Below are 20,189 nucleotides of genomic sequence, written 5' to 3'. Positions count from 1 at the left end.
AAAACTGCTGTGTAACAAAAGCAATTTATTGGTTGTAATAATGGATTGTGATGTCGAATGCTTTTTCTTCAGCTACAGTAAAAGGTTTGATATCTTTAAAATAGAATAAACTGTAAGCCTGTTCCTCAGGCCCTCATATGAATACACTGTTACATTTTCAAGTACACAATGATAAAGATTAATTTTATATCATAGTTTCTGTATTAAAATACTTTTTACATATAAAGCCCAAATATGTGTTTAGCAACAGAAAGAAGAAAATAAGTTATTAAATATGAGAAATATGTTTGAATTAATACTGCTAGAGAGCCTTACATTTTTGGAATTTACTGAAATGAGTTTTTGATCTGGGAGCATTTGCTTTATCAAAAATATTTTTATAGGGATTTAATTTCCTAAGTGTATTTTTGAAGGCAGCATGAAGGGAGAAAGAACAAGAAATCTTTTAAGTTCTTTTTTTAACACATAAGGCAAGCGAGTACCTTACAATTTGCTGCATCTTTCAGTGGAATTTTTAAGCTCCTATAACCAACAAGTGTTCACCTAAACTGTTCTTCATGAGACCGTCAGCTACTTCTTTTGAAATCATTGTTAGTTTTATGATTAACTACAGTTGGGTGTCTTTAAGTTGTGAATGTGTGTGCAATGCATCTTTTAATGCATGTGTTTTGCTTGAAGGATACTCTCTGCTCTAAGTGCGTACTATAAATTTTTTCAGTCATCTGTTGGGGAAAGGAATGAGGAACAATTTTGTGTTCCTGATACCTAAAGGCATTCAGCAAATATTCTATGATAATCCATTATAACTTGGTTTTGAAAATGGCCAAGCATATTGACAGTATGCATTGTCAATTATAAGTAATCTGCTTCTCTGCCCCATCGATCCTCACTTGAACTTGTATGATTTTTTACAGAAATCACTTTAATTAGTACTAAACTGAATCTTGTATGGTAGGAAGTCACATAGTTTCTCTTGCTTCCTACTCTTCTCGGATGGAATATATCTCCCTCTTAGGAATGACTATTTTTGTCTTCTAGACCACTTTAGTTGCTCTTGTTACAAGCTTGGATTGTGATTTCATGTGCCTGAATTCTACTTTTCGGTTCGGTTTTCCATAGCAGAATTTAAGTTTAGAATTTGCGAGAGAAGTTGATGTGTGGCTATTTGAATAAACTGTTTAAAATCAATTTGCTATAAATAGAAAATAGGAATTTAAGGCTGACTTTAGTTGCAGGTCAACCATAAATAACTGTAGGTGCATAAGCGCTAGAATATTCTGGAGTGAGTTTCTGTAATTTGCGGGATACAGTACTTACTTGTTTTTTCTCTATTTTTTTATTTTGTAGTCAGGTTTTCATATATATTGCTATATTTTACCTTACCAGAGGAAATTGCGCTACGTTTTACTCTTTATGCTTAATTTTAATTTACCAGGAACCAAAACTTGAAGAACAGATTCAGAAGGTAGTTAGTATGGCATCACTAACTGTGGTGTGTGAGATTATTGATCAGAAACCTGAACTGCAACTTGAATCTCTGCAACCTGTTGAGACCCTAAAAAGATTTATTTCTTCTGCTCAACTTAATCAAGTATTAAAGAAGCCATCTTCTATTGAAGAAAAAAGTAGGTATGTTTGTGCTATGAATCATGTATGAATCATTCTCCATGATAAATTTTTTAACACCAAGTAAAGCAAATCTAAAATGCCTGTCTTATTTAGTAATATTTGACAAGATACAATTTTTTTATGTTAATTTAAATAAAGAGTGCAACTTATCCAAATAGTCTTCCAGCTTCTTAGATACAGATCTTGGTGGAGATTAAATGGGTTGTCTCATCTCAGCCTATTCCATTGTAAATCTGGAATGTAGGGCTCAATCAAACTCACTGAAGTCAATAAAAAGGCTTTTAGTTGTCTAAATGGCAATTTCAAGTCCCATTAAATACTTTTGATTCTGTTCTTTTTTGTGTTAGGGTAGTACATGATCACATACAGTCTGTGCATAGGGAAACTGATGTATTGGTATGGACTTGAACATATGGTCTCTTTTTGCAGTTTATTTGAAGAATCAACTTCTTGTCAAGGATGGGGGAAAACAGTTGCCTGCTACATACATGATCAGTGGGTTTGCCTTCATTTTCTTTTAAAAAAGTATCAGAACCATATACCACAATCAGAAGATGAGACTTTGGAATTATCTTTGCCTGCAGTTCAGAGACCAAGAAGAACTTTCCAGTCTGCTTTGGAAGCTCTAACTGTTCTTCCTTCTGAGCAGGTTTTACCTGTGTTTCATTGCATGAAAGTACTTATTCCCAAGGTAAGAGACAGAAAGCAGTTTAAAGGCAGTAATAGCCAGAGATATTTTTTCTCCCCCCAAAATAAAACACTGCTTCCTGCTCTGTGTTTTCAGCTTCTGGTTTCATCTGAGACTCTCTGCATTGAGGCATTTGATCTGGGTTGGAAAATTATATCCTCTCTGAGCAACACACAGCTAATATTTTGGTCTAATTTAAAAGCCTTTGTTCAAGTTGTTTTTGATACTGAGGTTCTTGCTGTTGCAGCAAGTAGCAAAGGTCAAGCATATGCAAAAATAAGAGAGGTAAGTGCTTTTTTTTTTTTTTTGGTAAATGTTTGTAAAACTAGCTTATTGCATTAAGAAGGCAGGGCAGGGGTGGTAACTTGAAGGACGATTCTGTTCAGAATGACAAACTTTCATAGGTGACAACCTACTTTGTCAGATGCTATTACAGAGTAGGCTTTTTTTCTAATGAAAGTTAATGCCTTTCTGAATAAGTTAGCCTTTAAGGTGCTACCCTGCTCTACCTTCTGTCTGACTTCGGACTCAGACCGCTAACTATCTCTTTCTATTTTATTAGGCTGAGACAGCTTTCTTTTTTAAAACATGGTTGTAATTTTTTCCTCTTAAAATTAAGTGATTTTTTTCACTTGAAAAAGGTGCTGTTTTGAGAGTACTGGGGCCAAAGGATCTTCAAAATAGCTGTAAAGTGTAATTCCAACCCCATCTGGAAGAACTTTCTTCTAGGGATAAGAAAAGGTTGCTCCATTTTTACGTCTGTTCAATGCTTTGTCACCGGAACCTTGCAACTGGGGGATTAGTAAGTGATTGAAGGAAGACTGCTGTGGACTACATGGAAAAGATGACTTCACAGAGGATCACTAGAGAATCCTTAGGTGGCACTGATTTTAGTTATTACCAGTGTGAGCTGGGTTCAGTATAATAACCTAAAAGTAAGAGGATCTACATCTGATTATGGTTTGACACATCCAGTTTTCCTTTTCATGGTAGGAAGGGTTCTGTATTTTTCATCTTGCAGGTCTTTATTAGGGGTGTGTGAAACAGGCCGTATTCGATTTGGATTTGGCCCAAATCGAGGGACAGCAATTCGATTTGTTGATTTGGATCACTGTCCTGATTTGGTTCAGCCGAATCCAAATCTGAAGATTTGATGCAGATTCAGCCATAGTCACAGCCTTAAGTGTTTTTTCTACATACTTTGAGGTACCAAGCGTGACTTATGAATGCTGAGTTGGTAAGGTGGATCCCATAGGAGTCCAGAGGGGCCCCCCCCATGTGCTTGGCTGTGGACCCCCCCCCCCACCATGGTCCCCCTGACTTGGCGATTGGTCACAGGGGAACCCTGGGTGCCCCTCCCAGAGCCAGGAGGCACCAGTCGCTGAGGCGGGGGGATGGGGGAGAATCCCCTGTGTGCTCTGCAGCAGACCCAGAAGTGGACTGGAAGTGCTTTTGGTCCACTTCTGGGTCTGCCGCTGAGCACGCTGGGAACCACCCCCCTATGGTCCTGTGGGGATGTTCCATCTGTCCCACCATCTCAGCCCTCATGAGCCTCCTGGTACCTTGAGGTATGTAGAAAAAACATTTAAAGCTGTGTCTATGTCCAAATCATTGAATCTTTCCAAATTGATTTAGAGGTTTGGATTCGGAGATTTGGCTGCCGAATCAGGCCGAATCTCCACTGAATCGAATCAATGACCAAAGCTTTGCATAGCCCTAGTGGTTATCCTCTGTCTATCCAGTATCTTCTGGATTCATGAAAACAAATACAGTGTTCTTTTTGTTCTGATTAGTGCATTTTTTCAAGTATTCCATATCTTGCATACAGACCAGACAATCTTGCATATCAGTCCAGGATTTCCAAATTTTATAATGAACAGTTTGATTGTGGAAAAGTGTATCCATGCAGATCTCTCTTAAAAAGAACATGTACATATTATTGTACAAGAAATTATGGAACTTGATAAAAGCACATATAGCACCAGGTCCTGTTCCATCTATTAGTAATCTGTACGTTTTTAGGTATTTAAGTATGTTCCTAAGCCATCTGGCTCAAATCTCTGCACAACTGTTAATGCAAAAAGGTTCTGCTTTTTATTACTTGTCCTTATGGCTAAATAAGGTGTGCTACAAAAGATGTGTTAAAGGTTTTGCAGGGCTGGGAACCAGGGAGGGAAGAGGCTTGTTCTTAGACACGGAGAAGCCTAAGTGCCACTTAGATCACTAACAATTGGAGTTAGATCTGTCTGTTACTACTCACCATTAATAAAGCCATCATTTACTGCTGCTTTAGAGACTCCTATTTCTCTGGGGCTCTTGATTACAAATGTTCCCATAATCTTGTAGGCAAAGACTCTTTCATCTTAAAAATGAGTATAATGTTACAGCCAATTCTGCCATGTGCATTCCTGTTTTGGTTACTTTTCATTTTGAAAAGTAGGAAATTAATCTTTTCTGATTTTGATGAGGTAAGCATTTTCCTATCCTTCAGTTGTCTAGTAACCATTGATAATTTTCACTAGGCTAGCGGGACTTAAAGGTGATTTAGAATTAACTGAATGTTCCTATTTTCCTGTGTTTTAATATCAGATAATTTTTTATTGTTTGTATCGAATATGAAACTTAAGGGCATCACGCCCCTGATATCACTATGCAAGTTATTGGTGGTAAATTTACCATTTAATGACTATTAGTCCAATCTGGTGTAAATTATAGTGGTTCCTTTTACTTCCGTCCGTGCGTGTGTGTGTGTGTGTGTCAAAATTTGGGAAGATTTTCTTGACGTGTTAATTAAAAATTGAATTTAAAAGTCATTGTGTGCCAAAGATTGGCATGCAGTATGGAATCTGAGACTATTGGTGCTTTCTTATATTTAAGATTAGGAAGTTTTTGTCGTATTGCAGTACAACTGTGTGGTAGTTGGATAAATTTTGAGTTTTTCATTAAGCCTATGCTTACGTTTAGCTGACAGGGGACACGGTCAGTTTGTGATGCACAGAACAAATCTTTTACTTCACTGTCTTCCTACTGTTGGTAGAGAAGGAAAAGAGAGTCCTAGGTCTCATGTAGATTATCTTAGATGCTTTGGTAATAAGTGTAACAGAAGATGGTATGTTTTTGTGGCATACTGAAATATCCTTTTAAGAGGCAAGCAAATAGCAAAGAACAGAAGTTCATTGTAAAATGAGAAATTTAGATTCTTTAAAATTTTTTATCCTCTTATATAAATGCATAGATGTTGGACATAGTTTTCAAATACCTTATTTGCCCAAATCTAGGATGACCCTGAATTTAAGACTATCCCCCAATAATTAGATTCTGTACATGGAAATGAAGGATGCAGTACATAATTATTTTCCATGTATACAATCTAATTTTGGATGGTTGGCTGTAATTCATCTCCTACCCCTGCAGGTGGGCAGGTAGTGGGGGTGCAGGTGGTGTGGGGAGGTCAAGCAACTTGTTCCGTGGCTGTGCACCTCCCCCCCCCCCCCCGCGCAGTGTCAGGGCCTCTCTTTGCCATTCCTGCCCCTCCACCTGTCCTTATCTTTGCTGCATGCGGGCAGGCTTCATCCCTACTTTAGCCTGTGGCACGGAGCATGGCCCCAGTGCAGGCCCCATAGCAGCTGAGCTGGGGTTATGCTTAGTGCCGTAGGATGGAGCCTGTAAATGTGGGGTGAGGATAAGGGGTGCAGAGGCTGCATAAATGTGGGAAATGGTGGGGGGAAGAAGAGGCTGTAGCGGGGAGAGATGGTAGGGTTCAGATCGGGGGGGGGGGGGTGTATGGCTGTGGCTGCAGCTGCAGCCTTAACCCTAGTTAGGGGCTGGAGCCTGAGCCATAGCAGATGCCTGCCCTCATCCCCAATCGCTCTTATACCTGATTCTAAGGTGAAGGGTTTGCCCCCATGTTAAATGAGGAAAAATCCTAATATTAAAATTGAGTAAATAGAGTAGTGTATTCTTGATTTTTACGGCCATTTATTCTCCTTCCTGTCAGTTTATTCTCTTAAAAATGCACTTCAAATATATGTTAAAATTAAGTGTAGCAGCATATAAGCTTAGTAGTATTTAGATAAGGTTATCAGTTGCAAAATTTGTATAAGTCCTAGCTGAAAGAAGATGCATTATTGCCTCGGTCTATGAAAGTAAAATATCTCCACATACTAGCAACTGATATCTGATTTCTCTGCTTGGTCCCCTACTCTGCCGGCCTCCGCACTTGGCAGTCGCATACTCGGTGTTGTCTGAACCTATGAGCTGTAGTCATTCTGGGTGTCCCGTTTCCCCTCCCCCCCCCCCATTTGTTTAAATATTTGTAGTTATTGTCTTAGTGTTAAACACGTCCATGTCAAGGTATAAAATTGAGCTATTGTTGAGAGTCTTGAGTCTCTGTGACAACTATCCCATTGTCTCCAGCGGGACATACAATGACCACAGGCATCAAGGAGGTAATGAAGGTCACACAACTAAGGGCATATGGTCTGAGCTACTTTGTACTCCTTCATAAGAAAATGCAGATAAAAGACCTAAGTAGGTGTCAATTTACATACATATGTACCTAACTCCTGGGCAGTGCTCCTTGCCAGTGATCCCTGTATAGGTATACATATAGTTTTTAGCTTAGGAAATGCAGCTAAAATGTGCGTGTGCTACAGTGCATTCGTTTGTCATTTTAACACTAGCCAAAAGTGGGCATGGGTGTTTTGAGCTAAAAATGGGTTGTTTTTATAATAAAATATAGAAAGGCTTCCATAGAGGTGCTCAAAGTGCTGTGCTTATGTTTTGTTTCCTCTGTTTTTTCCTTTCTCCCCCTTGTGCCCATACTAATGTTATTTGTTCAAGATTTTAAACTTATATTTTTATGGGATGGGTTCCTACCCTATTATCTCAGGAAGGAATTAGAAATCCTTTTTAAAATACCGAGCCAAATGATTGCTTTTTGCAAATCGGAGGACAATAATTTAGTTCCCTCCAACAACCATCTTCTTTGCATTTCGTAAAAAAAGTTTAATCTGTGTTTGGATTTTTTGTAAGTATGTTAGGAAATATTTCTAGAATGGTTAAATTACATGAAAGATATTCCCCTTTAGAATATGATCCAAGAGTTAAATTAAAAAGCCTTCTTTTGAGATAGTTTAGTTCTTATTAGGAATTCACATTTTTTTTCTGTTTACAAAGACAAGTTCATATGTGAAAGAGGCTGTATAACAGGAACAAAGAACTATCTTTTTCTTAAAAAATGGCCTGATTTCATAAATTATCTGGCCATCTCTAAACTTTATTATGTTTTGCTAAGCCATTCTCAGAAGAAATCAGGGACTGCAAGCAGGAGATAGACTCCTACTGCCAGGCCCTTCTCCCCCGGGAGGCAGAGGGTAGATCACAGTCTCCCTCCAGGCCGGAGGAGGACTCTGGGACCTCCTGCTGTGTCCAGCCAGGGGCATGGACCAAGGTGGTCAAGGGCCCTAAGGCCCGCCGCACCAAGGCCCCTCCCCCGCCAGAACTGAGCAACAGGTATGCACCTCTTGCTGCCCCAGCAGAGCCTGCTGAGTTGCCGGCCCCCACAGGCAACATGGGCCTAACTGCAACTCCCGCCCCTGCTCTCCCCAAGACAAAACGTAAGGTGTTTGTTGTGGGAGACTCCCTCCTGAGGGGGACGGAGGGGCCAATCTGCCACCCTGACCCCTTAGCCCAGCAAGTCTGCTGCTTCCCAGGGGCCCACATCCGGGACATTGCGGAGAGGATCCCCAAGCTCCTCAAACCCACAGACCACTATCCCATGCTCCTTATTCATGTGGGCACCAATGACACGGCTCGGAGCACTCCCAGCCAGGTCATGAGGCGCTACAGGGATTTGGGAGCGGGGCTTAAGGGTCTAGGGGCACAGGTGGTGTTCTTGTCGATCCTCCCAGTCTCAGGCTATGGGCTGAGAAGGGACAGGAGGATCTATGTGGTCAACCAAAGACTGCGGCGCTGGTGTCGTCAGGAAGGCTTTGGCTTTCATGACCACAGCCCGCTCTTTGGCGAGAGAGGCAGCGAGCTGCTGGAAAGAGATGGTCTCCACCTCTCTCCCCTAGGGAGGAGGCTCTTCTCAGCCAGACTGGCTGACCTGCTCCACCGGGCTTTAAACTAAGCCCGCTGGGGGACGGGGGGACTACCGCCACTGCTGGCCCGCTGAACAATCCTTGCAAAGCCAGCGGATCACGGCACTCAAGGGAGCCCGCCCCAGCCCTGGTAAAATCTGTGGGCAAGGAAGGAGCCCCCCAGGGGGCACTTGCCTGCCTGTACACAAATGCCAGGAGCTTGGGGAATAAGCAGGAGGAGCTCATCCTCCTGCTCAGTGCAAACAATTACGATGTCATGGGGATCACGGAGACCTGGTGGGACTCCACCCATGACTGGACCACGGGGATAGATGGCTATACCCTGTACAGGAGGGATCGTGTAGAGAAAAGGGGCGGGGGTGTAGCTCTCTATGTTAAGGAAAGCTACGCGTCCCTGCAAGCCGATATTGGCGACCAGGGTGGACGGCTGGAGACCCTCTGGGTTAAAATCCGTGGGGAACACGGCACAGCGGACACAATGGTGGGAGTCTATTACAGACCTCCCACCCAAAGTCCTGAGCTAGACCAGGAGTTTGCCCAGGAACTGGCTGAGGCAGCTTGCTCCAGGACCATGGTTGTCATGGGTGACTTCAATTACCCAGACATCTCGTGGGAGGATCGCTCAGCAAAATCTGAGCGGTCGCAGAGCTTCCTCTCGTGCGTGGATGACCTCTACCTGACTCAAGAAGTCTACGGGCCAACAAGAGGCAAAGCGCTGCTCGACCTGGTGCTGGCTACTGGGGAGGACCTAGTCGGCGACCTAGTGATTGATGGGAAGCTGGGTGACAGCGACCACGAGCTGATCACCTTCACCATCCGCCAAAAAGCTGGCAAGTCAGTCAGCAACACGCAAGTCCTTGACTTCAGGAAAGCCGACTTTGACAAGCTCAGGAGGCTTGTCAGTGAGGCCCTAAGGGACTGTGACCGCAGGGAGAGGGGAGTTCAAGAAGAGTGGTTGCTCCTCAAGGGAGCGATCCTCAATGCACAAACTAAGTCTATTCCATCTCGGAGGAAAGGCAGCAAGAGGGCACAGCAGCCCCCCTGGCTCTCCAGGGACCTAGCAGACCTCCTGAGGCTAAAAAGAAAGGCCTACAAAGGATGGAGGATGGGAGTCACCTCCAAGGAGGATTATTCTGCACTGGTCCGGTCCTGTAGGGAGCAGACCAGGAAAGCCAAGGCTGCAACTGAACTCCAGCTAGCTTTGAGCATCAAGGACAATAAAAAGTCCTTTTTCAGATATGTGGGGAGCCGGAGGAAAAGCAGGGGCAATGTTGGACCCCTGCTGAACCAGATGGGGCAACTGACAACTGACGCCGAGGAAAAAGCCAACCTATTAAATAGGTACTTTGCGTCGGTCTTTCATCAGCCCCATGGGACGCCTGTGCCTGCTACAGGGCCGGGAAGTCCGGGTGAGGGTGATCCCCTGCCCTCCATTAATGCTGACTTTGTGAAGGAACATCTTGAGAAGCTGGATACCTTCAAGTCAGCCGGCCCTGACAATCTTCACCCCAGGGTACTCAAGGAGCTGGCGAGCATCATAGCCCAGCCTCTAGCACGGATCTTTGAAAATTCTTGGCGCTCTGGTGTAGTGCCCGAAGACTGGAAGAAGGCCAATGTGGTGCCTATCTTCAAGAAAGGGAGGAAAGTGGATCCGGCTAACTATAGGCCCATCAGCCTGACTTCTATCCTGGGGAAGATCTTAGAAAAGTTTATTAAGGAGGCCATCCTTAATGGACTGGCCGACGCCAACATCTTAAGGGATAGCCAGCACGGGTTTGTTGCGGGGTAGGTCTTGCTTGACCAATCTCATTTCCTTCTACGACCAGGTGACCTATCACCTGGACAAGGGAGATGAGATTGATGTCATATATCTTGACTTCAAAAAAGCCTTCGATTTGGTGTCCCATGATCGTCTCTTGGAGAAACTGGCCAATTGTCGCCTTGGGTCCCCCACGATCCGCTGGCTGGAAAATTGGCTCCGGGGTCGGACCCAGAGGGTAGTAATTGATGGAAGTCACTCATCGTGGTGTCCTGTGACCAGTGGGGTCCCCCAGGGCTCTGTCCTTGGACCCATACTGTTCAACATCTTCATTAATGATGTGGACACTGGAGTCAGAAGCGGACTGGCCAAGTTCGCCGATGACACCAAACTTTGGGGCAAAGCATCCACACCAGAAGACAGGCGGATGATCCAGGCTGACCTGGACAGGCTCAGCAAGTGGGCGGATGAGAATCTGATGGTGTTCAACGCCAATAAATGCAAGGTTCTCCACCTTGGGAAAAAAAACCCGCAGCATCCTTATAGGCTCGGCAGTGCTATGTTGGTTAGCACTATGGAAGAAAGAGACTTGGGGGTCATCATTGACCATAAGATGAACATGAGCCTGCAATGCGATGCTGCGGCTAGTAAAGCGACCAAAACGCTGGCTTGCATCCATAGATGCTTCTCAAGCAAATCCTGGGACGTCATTCTCCCCCTGTGCTCGGCCTTAGTGAGGCCGCAGCTGGAGTACTGCGTCCAGTTTTGGGCTCCACAACTCAAAAAGGATGTGGAGAAGCTTGAGAGAGTCCAGAGAAGAGCCATGCGCATGATCAGAGGTCAGGGAAGCAGACCCTACGATGACAGGCTGAGAGCCCTGGGGCTCTTTAGCCTGGAAAAGCGCAGGCTCAGGGGTGATCTGATGGCCACCTACAAGTTTATCAGGGGTGACCACCAGTATCTAGGGGAACGTTTGTTCACCAGAGCGCCCCAAGGGATGACGAGGACGAATGGTCACAAACTACTACAAGATCGTTTCAGGCTGGACATAAGGAAGAATTTCTTTACTGTCCGAGCCCCCAAGGTCTGGAACAGCCTGCCACCGGAGGTTGTTCAAGCGCCTTCATTGAACACCTTCAAGATGAAACTGGATGCTTATCTTGCTGGGATCCTATGACCCCAGCTGACGTCCTGCCCTTTGGGCGGGGGGCTGGACTCGATGATCTTCCGAGGTCCCTTCCAGCCCTAATGTCTATGAAATCTATGAAATCTATGAAATGAAATGATAATTATATCATTAGCCACAGCTGAGCTGCTTCCTTTTGAAATTCCTTTCATTTTTTTTTTAAAGACTTATGCTCCTTTGGGCCTGAAATTTCTTGCACTTAAACTGAATCCAGACAGTTACGAATGTTTGTATATTGTTTTTATGGAAAAGCTGAAAATGTATTCAGTTATTTAAAATGTCAAAGTGGAGGAAAAGTATTTTCACATGTTGTGGAAATGGTTTTTCACTTGGGTAATTCAAATGTTTTAACTTTAAGGTCTCCATGGATTTAATCCTTTACATAAATTGTGAAAGATGCCTTTAGACATGTACAAATAAATTTGTTTGGGAATAGAAGTAGGATCTCTCCATTAGTATAAGTGCCCAATGCCAAGCATATCCACCCATTGAAATAAACTCATTCATTTATTTCAATTATTTGAAGTTCAGATAAATGCATGAGTCTCCATGCATGTTAAAACTGGATTGTTATATTACATAAAAATGTATACATATGGATGGATTAGTCATTACTAGGGATCCTGGTTTTCTCTGATTAAAAAAATCCCCAATTTTCGGGTTAAAAAAATAGTAACCCAAAATCCGCACTTTTCCTCGATTTTAAAATTAAACACCACGCACCACTAATACGTAGATTATATATATATATGTATTAGTGGTGTTTCATTTTGATCATGGATAAATGTGTATTTTGGGTTACTTTTTTTAATCTGAAATTTGGGGATTTTTTTTTTTAATCGGAGAAAACCAGATTCCCTGATTATTACCCAGTTAAACTTGCAGAATCAGGGAAACGTAACTGGCCATATGACATCCCTGATACCCAACATGCTGAGCAGATCTTGGATGCAGGAGAGAATCAAACCCAGCATACTAGAGTAATACTGCAGTACACTCAAAGAAAGTACATATTTTATTAGGAATTTAAATTTTGATCTTTCTCTCTTTTGATCCCTTTCTCAGATGATAAGCAGACTAGTTGAAATGTCCACTACAAGGACGGGAGTCTTTAATACAGTACTTAGCTATTGCTGTCAGTCTTGGGTACTTTCTACTTCTGATGACACACACATTTCAGAGAATCCCTTCTTGAATGCTGGAGAATACAGTGAACTTCTTATGGAGGCTTGTATCTTTGGAACTGTATTCCGGCGAGATCAAAGGTATAAAAATACTAGCTTTGCATTACGGCTGTGATTTTGTGCTCTAGTATTTGTTACAAAATAGGTTGGGATGGACAGCCTTCAAGTACACAAAGCACAAGTGGCAGAGGCAACCTTTATGTGTGGCACTTGGTAGACTGGGGAGGGAACAGGCAGCATCGTAACAGACAAGGCAGGAAGCTGAAAGCAGTGCATCAGATCAGGCAGGGAGCAAAAAAGAGCAGTAGATTGAGCAGATAAAGGGGATTGCGGTGATACTTGAGAGTGCAAGGCTAATTAGTGACACCTGCCAAAAAGGTTGGTTCCATTGAAATAGATAAAGGATTTAGAATCTGTTTTTTTGTATCCTAATTTCATATTCTCATTCTCTTTTGCATACTTTTTCATATGAAAAGACTTATTCAGGATGTACATGCCTTTGTAGAAAATCTTGGAGATAAATGTGCAGCAAATGTTGTCACAGAAAGGTAAGCATTAAGAAAATAGGCTTTGTAATATGTAATATTATGTACTGCATCCTTCATTGATGTTGAGACTTGGCATTATATTGTTTTTCTTTGAAGCCAGATTCTTATGAACACATTAATAAACTTCACGTTTCATGCACATACGGCTGGCAGCACTTAATAGTTGGGGAAAACTCATTTAACTCACGCTGTAAGGATAATTCTTTTCTACAAATTACTAAAGTTTCAGAAATTTCGTAAGTCATAATTTTCATGCTAGTTATCTAGGAATTGTAGTTAACAAATGCAGTATGACTGCTTGCATTCACAGCCTTTCATTTGAAGACTTCATATTAAAAAATAATTGAAATTTTATAATATCCCTTTGAGGTTAATAATATACCCATTTTAAACAAGACACAGATGATGTGTTTTTTTTTCCATAAAGCTAAGCAGCAGAGGAAGTTGAAACGGACCTTTAATTCTGAATGTCAAGTTTCTAAGTCTTTTCTAGACCACGCTTTTGGCTTATCACAATTTAAGTATGAATAATTTTTAATGACTAACCCTCTTGAGCCTTTTTATTGTAAAAATTTACGTGCAAGCATATCTTTTATACACGTGAGCAGTTCCATTGATGTCAGTAAAACTACTCATGTTCATAAGCCTCTGCAGGTGTAGTCTTATATTGTGTGGTCAAAAAACTTATAGTAGAGATCAGAGAATGGTGATTTTTGACTTGGTTGAGGAATTCATGAATATGGAAAGCAGGGATAGAATAATGTCAGTCACAGAAGCCAAATTCAACAGGCAGCTATAATTTTTAAAACATAGTTCATGCTATAGAAAAATAGATGTTTTAAGTAAGTAAGCTGTCAGATGCACACAACTGAAAGAAATCGCATTGTATATGGTAACTCTTTTCAGTTTAATTGATTGACAAACCTTTGAACTCTGGGTCTGAGCATTTGTAGTTTACTGTATTTACTGGAATGTAAGACAAGGCGTCTGTGTCATGTGCCCCCCTGCTCCCTCACCCCACTTATTGCTCCAGGGTTGGGGATGGAGCAACCATGTGCCACAAACCAGAGTGGGGCTGGAGCTGCTGAGAGTAATTTGCAGAGGGGAACAGGCACAAGTGGGGTAGGCATTTAAGGGGTCAGGCACTGGGGGCAGGTAGAAAGGGGGGAAAGCAACAGGGAGGGGGACAGGTGGATAAGGTACACAGGCACATAGGGAAGATAGTTGACAGGGGGTAGGGGGTGAGGGGCAGGGATTGAGCCACCTGACTCCCCTGTTGCCTGTCCCCATTGCCTGTGTGCTCTGCTGCCACAGTTGGGGACAAATTTAAGACAACCCTTCAATATTTAAATTCTATACATGGAAACTTGACACCAAATTTATAAATTTTCCGTGTGTAGAATCTAAATACTGGGGGCTCATCTTAAATTTTAGTAAATATGGCAGTTTCACTACGTAAACCTTTAGGGCCATACAAGTACTTGATCTTCGGTGTCAGATGTATGTTCTTTTCTCTGTGGTACCCACCCACCATAGCTCGGGACCTACTTACACTTCCCTTGTTAATTCCAACTTGGGAGACTGTCAGGATGTGGTTTTTTCCAATTCTACAATTGTAGAAGTACTCCAGCCTTGTAATCCACTGTGTAGTTAATTTACAACCAGATAAAGAAATTTTTACAGCTTGGTTGCAGCACAAAGAGCTGATTTTCATGGGCATTTCCTGGTGGCGGCCCCTCCCCTTGCTGCTGATTGGCAGAGAGGCCCCAGGGGGTGGGGAAACGAGAAGGTGGCCACCATCTTGGCTTCATGCCACCCTGCCAGCCAGTGCCTTCTCCTCCCAGGTGGGCTACATTTGATTTTTATTAAATATTTTTTAAGTTAATTTTGCAAACAACTGCTGATTTTGCAGTTTCCCCAAAAGTGCATTTTACATAGGTCCCTAACAATAGTAGATGTTTCAGTTGTTGCATGGAAAACCTAGAAACCTGTGACTCTTCAAAATGTAAGTATTCACTTGCATATGTAAATAGCTATATCCTTTTAAAATAATACTGAGGTAGTACTTTAGGGAGGTATTGTGATGGCCCATGGGCCAGGTGGGACTGAGGGACCCACTGTGGGCCAGACAAAGCTCCTCTGCGGGCTGGATCTGGCCCACGGGCTATATCACTTAATCTTTACTTAACCTATACTTGGCTCAGGTGGTGTAGTCAGAGATGATCCAACAGGGGACTGGATTAGGTGACCTTAAAGTCCCTTTTAACCCTGCTTTTTCTACGATGCTAATATGTAAATAAATTTATTCTCCTTTTTTGTTATTAAACTGTTTTACAGTACAAACCGAGATGAGCATTATGTGCGAATTTGTGTCATCAAATTCCTGTGCTTGTTGGATGAATCAAATAACTTGCACAAGATGTTTGTAGAAGACATTGTCACCAAACTCCTTGATAAAGTAAACATTTTATTTTTATTTTAATGGCATTCTACTAATAATTAGTTGAAATATAAGGTACTGACAATTAAAGCAATACTGTGAAATGGTTAAAACCTCCTTTTATACCATACATAGCTTTTAATTCTTTGTGTCTCTCTTTTTGCCTCCAAAAAAACTTGTTCTTGTGGTTTGACTATTCTTTAGCTATATTTTTGCTGGAAGGTGAGATCAGCGTTTATTCAGCCAGAACTGAAGCAGTCCGAATAGCCAGGTTCTGGCTTGTTACTCTGGTTGTGGTGAGCTATTTTGAGTTTATTGCACTCCAATCAGAAGCATCACTGTCTTAAGAATCTGTATTTTGGTTGCTGGTACTCTGGGAAGAGCAAGGCAAAATCAGCACTTTTTAACATGTTATATAGTACATTTTATGTCTAGTAAGCTCTCTAGGTTATGGGTAGGCATTTCCTTGAAGATTGGCTTATCGATTATAATAAAACAATAATAATATTCTGTCAGGGTTGGGGTGGGTATAATCCTCATCTTCACCAGAACTGTTTTCTGCCTCAGCAAGGCATAAGGCTAGTCAGGAGCTGATGTATTTTCCACGAGAACATCGCCCATGTCTAGGAAGACCTCCTCTGGAAGTTCTTTTCTGGTAGCTACTCTGGGGCCTGAGCCTGTACCTTCCATGTACCACAGCACATGGAGAGAGATCCTGTTGGTATAATTTGGTGTTTAATCTTTAAGCCACTCCAATTTCTGTTCAGGAACTGGAGTAGTGGACAGCTGGATTAAAGGTGAAAGAATACAATGGTAGCTTAAAGCTACCTTGGGAACTTCACTCCTAAACTAGGCTGAGCCATCCTTGGGGATTGTTATTTTGAACTGTTATTTATTTTCTTTTACAGCTTTACAGACCTGTTGTGTAAACTTAAATTCCAGATAGATGCACTCACTCGTCTGTCCATTCCATCTCGGTAGGGTGAGGGGGAAAATCTAATTTTCATTTTTTTTTCTTCCAGCCCCAGCATTTTACAGCTAAAAAATTATCTGAATATTCATTAATATTTTGAATAGCTTTTTGTCCATGATCATCTCTGTTTTCTTCCCATTTTTCTGCATTTGCATTTTACTGGCATAAAGGTCAAAATTGGACATAAGTGTGTGTAGGAGTTGAGGGCTATGTCCCCAGCTTGTGGAATTGTATATAGAATGCCACAGCTGAAGATCTGAGTTCAGATTTTTAAATTGTTGCCGGAGCACTTGTTTGGCTATAAAATATGAATTTTGTTACTTTGTAGCAGAGGTCTGATGCTTCCACCATGACAAATTTAGCTGTAAAATCCAGCTCCCTTTAGCTCTTAAAAACTACAGATTGTAATAGCAGATTGTTTGTAGCAGAAAGCCCCCTTTTTCTCTTGCCTGCATTTGCTCTCCCCTCTTTGGATATGTTTCTCTTTTTCTACCTTTTCTTCCTTCTTCTCTCTTTCACTTTAAGATAAGGAATTGTGTTTTAAAATTTGTGTGTGCATTTTTTATCTCCCCTTGTAGTTTGGTATTTTTATCTATTTGTGTGCCATGGCATTTGTAGCTTATATTTTATGCTCCTCACCTTTCAACTTTCAACTGAATGTGTTTAGTTTCCTAAGTAAATTATACATTGTAACAATGTTAACAAGGGCAGGAATCAAACTGCCCTTCCTTGTATCAGGCTGGCCCCTGAAAGAGGGAGTGAATCAGTGATTGAATGTGTAACACGGTAGCAGCAGACAGCAGTTATCACCTGGAAGCTGCAGATCAACCAAGGGAAGAACTCAATAGAAGACAATGTAACAACTGGGAAATCTCTAAATGTCACTGATCAAGGGCTAGAAGCCCTGGCCTGAGTTAATCAACGCCAGAGACCAACTTTTGGCCTGAGTATCTCCAGATCGACCACTCCCAGAGCCCTATTCTAAATTCATCAATGGACTCCCAAACCTGCACGTACATGCGGACGACCCCTGGGGCTGACAGATGCCATCCAGTAGCCACTGGGGGGGGGGGGGGGGAGGGGAAGTCCCACGAGGGTCAGTGACCCCTGGATTGGGCAAACCTGAAAACTGGGGAGTCACCAAAGTCTGCCAAGGACAGATAAAAGGCAGTGAAAAGTGACCCTCAGTGGCGCCCTCTTGATCTCCATCTCGACCAGACCTGTCCAGCCAGAAGGACCAGCCGGCGACCCCCTTCTGGAAGATAACACCACGCTGAAAGAAGCCTCAACGACAGACTCCAGAGCTTGTAGGATAGGTATACCTGACTCTGTAGCCTGCTACTGTGTGTGTGTATGTGTGTGCATGTGTGGGGACCAGCCCCAAGGTTTATGATTACAGTATTTCAATCCGCCTAATAAACTAGAATTTTAAGGATCCCGAGTTGGACATTTGTAGCCAACATGTTCATTATTTCATTGCTGATAAGTTAAATGTCTCTTATTATTTTTATCTCAATTCCAAAGAGTACCCACAGGTATAGAAACCTCAGTTGTTCACTGATTTGCTAAAAACATCCATTTTGTCACTGGAAATCATCAGAAACACAAGTTGGATTCTCTTTGTTATAAAAAGGGCTTCATGCAGCACAGTCTTTGAAAGTCTCAGAACCCTGGAACTTGTTCCTTTTTCAGTGTGAAATGGCCCAGACTGGGTGATGATCTGGGCATGCTCCAAAATTGATTTATTTAAGAAGGCTTAGGGGAAGTAGCATTGAGAGGATGTGAGGGATGAGGTGGTTTATTTGATTTATTGACAGACTGGGTTAATGCTGCCGGGGATAGTGATCATAGTGTAATCAACAATTCTCCCTGTCTGTTTGAAAGAGATGGAGATTAACAAGGCTACTGCAACAATGAGAAGTAACAGAGCTGGGTCTTGAAGTTCAGGCAGTAGAAGCTCACGCTTTTAGGTCCAGACAGTTTCCAGGTTCAATCTAGTCTTGTCAGTGGCTTGCTCAAAGAAATGTGACACAGTTCTGTTTTAAGCATTCAGGTAGCCAGACCTTCCCTATTATTGTCTGAAGAAAATAAGATGAGCTAAATAAAAAGTTAAGTTTGTGTTTCATTATAGTAACTGAGCTACCAGAATACTATAAAAAATTAGTCAAGGAAATAGTCCTTGCAATAAAATATTTAATGATATAATGCAGAATATATATAGAAATACTTACCTGACCTAAAGCCACATAAACAAGTAGCATACAACTCTTTTTCTGTCATGTTTCTCCGATGTCATTTTTTGTTGATGAATCCCAATTAATATCTGTTTTAACTAGTTTGCAACTGATTCAAATTCAAGAGATGAGTAATTGCAAACATGTTAATGCTGAACTCAGTTTTCAAACTCCTAAACCTAAAGTAGAGCATGGATTCTTTTTCTTACCTGTTCATCCCTGTAGGTAGGGGTTTCTGTCTAGGATTCTCTGTTTACATTTTTTGTGTGCTATAGGTACTGCTCTTGGATAATCTTTGGAAACATCGTTTCAAAGTAAGAGATTACTTGTCATCTTGACGCACAAGATTTGTATGCTCTTACAAAGACAAAAATATGCTACGAGTTTGCTTAATATTTTTACCGGCTCCCTTTATGTTGTATGTTATTCAAACTACACTTCTGAAGAACTAAAAACTTAAGATAATACAATTTGCTTAATTCAAAATAATATTTTAGTAGACAATACTTATGTATATAACGTTCCATTTTTTAAATTTTACAGGTTTAAAACATTTCTTCTTATGTTGCATTTCTTCTCAGGATGAACTGGTATCCAAAACTAGGACACGTTATTATGCAAACTCTTTACAGCACAGAGTTAAAAACCGGTTGTGGCAGACACTGTTGGTTCTTTTACCAAAGCTAGATCAGGTATTACCCTTATTATTTCTGATTTTTTGGTGTTAGGATTTTTACTAGGTTTCTAACTATGTATTAAATGAAAGTAATGTTTAATAAATTAAATGCATTAAATGGAGTAATTATTCCATCTGTGTTTGATTATTTGCAAAAGTCTTATGTGATACAACCTTGACTCCTGCAACATGAAATTACATGTTAGCTGACTTTTATAGTAAGAAAATACTGTTAGACCACCTGTGCTTTGAATGGTTATCTCTTTAAATTAAGGCTGGCTGTTACAATTATCTGCATGCATGGTAGTAATGTTGGAACCTTGTACATGAGTTCCACTTCTGTGGAGGGCTGTGCTTAGGCACAAGGAGGTGACTAGGCTTGAAGCTAAACAGAAACTAAGGAGAGGGTGGGGGAAGAGGGTGGGAAGGACTGCTCTCATATAGACTGTGTAGCTGGCCAGTGACTGTGATACTTCCCCAAAGTCCTTTCCAGTCCGTGTTCTGAGGGAGGGACAGAAAAACAGCATTAAAAGCATTGTTTGAACTGAGCTTTCTCTGTGCCTTGGGTCAGCTTACTGAGCTGTGTCTTCCAGCAGCTCAACACCTATGTACCCATCTCCTTGAAACCCCTGCACCCATTTCCTTGAAACCTGGCAGACTTCAAGGGGCTACCATGCCTGCTGCTTTCACCCCGCTCTGCCTTAACACACATGTGACACAAGTTTTGCTCGTCAGCACCTTGAGGTGCAGTTTCCCAGAAACCCCTGT

At 41.8% G+C, this 20,189-nt stretch overlaps 1 protein-coding gene across 1 annotated transcript in view; it reads left to right on the top strand.

Moving 5' to 3' along the window:
* The window catches only part of TARBP1 (TAR (HIV-1) RNA binding protein 1), an 85,390-nt gene that overhangs the window by 37,141 nt on the left and 28,060 nt on the right, over positions 1-20,189 (top strand). Inside the window, exons 15-21 of the mRNA XM_059715535.1 lie at positions 1,436-1,629; positions 2,059-2,320; positions 2,414-2,602; positions 12,432-12,631; positions 13,027-13,098; positions 15,436-15,556; positions 19,327-19,437. Of these exons, the coding sequence (XP_059571518.1) occupies positions 1,436-1,629; positions 2,059-2,320; positions 2,414-2,602; positions 12,432-12,631; positions 13,027-13,098; positions 15,436-15,556; positions 19,327-19,437 (1,149 nt within the window). The remainder of the gene's footprint in view (positions 1-1,435; positions 1,630-2,058; positions 2,321-2,413; positions 2,603-12,431; positions 12,632-13,026; positions 13,099-15,435; positions 15,557-19,326; positions 19,438-20,189) is intronic.

Source organism: Alligator mississippiensis, chromosome 1, assembly GCF_030867095.1.
Source record: "Alligator mississippiensis isolate rAllMis1 chromosome 1, rAllMis1, whole genome shotgun sequence".
NCBI lineage: Eukaryota > Metazoa > Chordata > Crocodylia > Alligatoridae > Alligator > Alligator mississippiensis.
The sequence above is the reverse complement of the archived record's forward strand: the minus strand, read 5'-3'. Positions and strand labels throughout refer to the sequence as shown.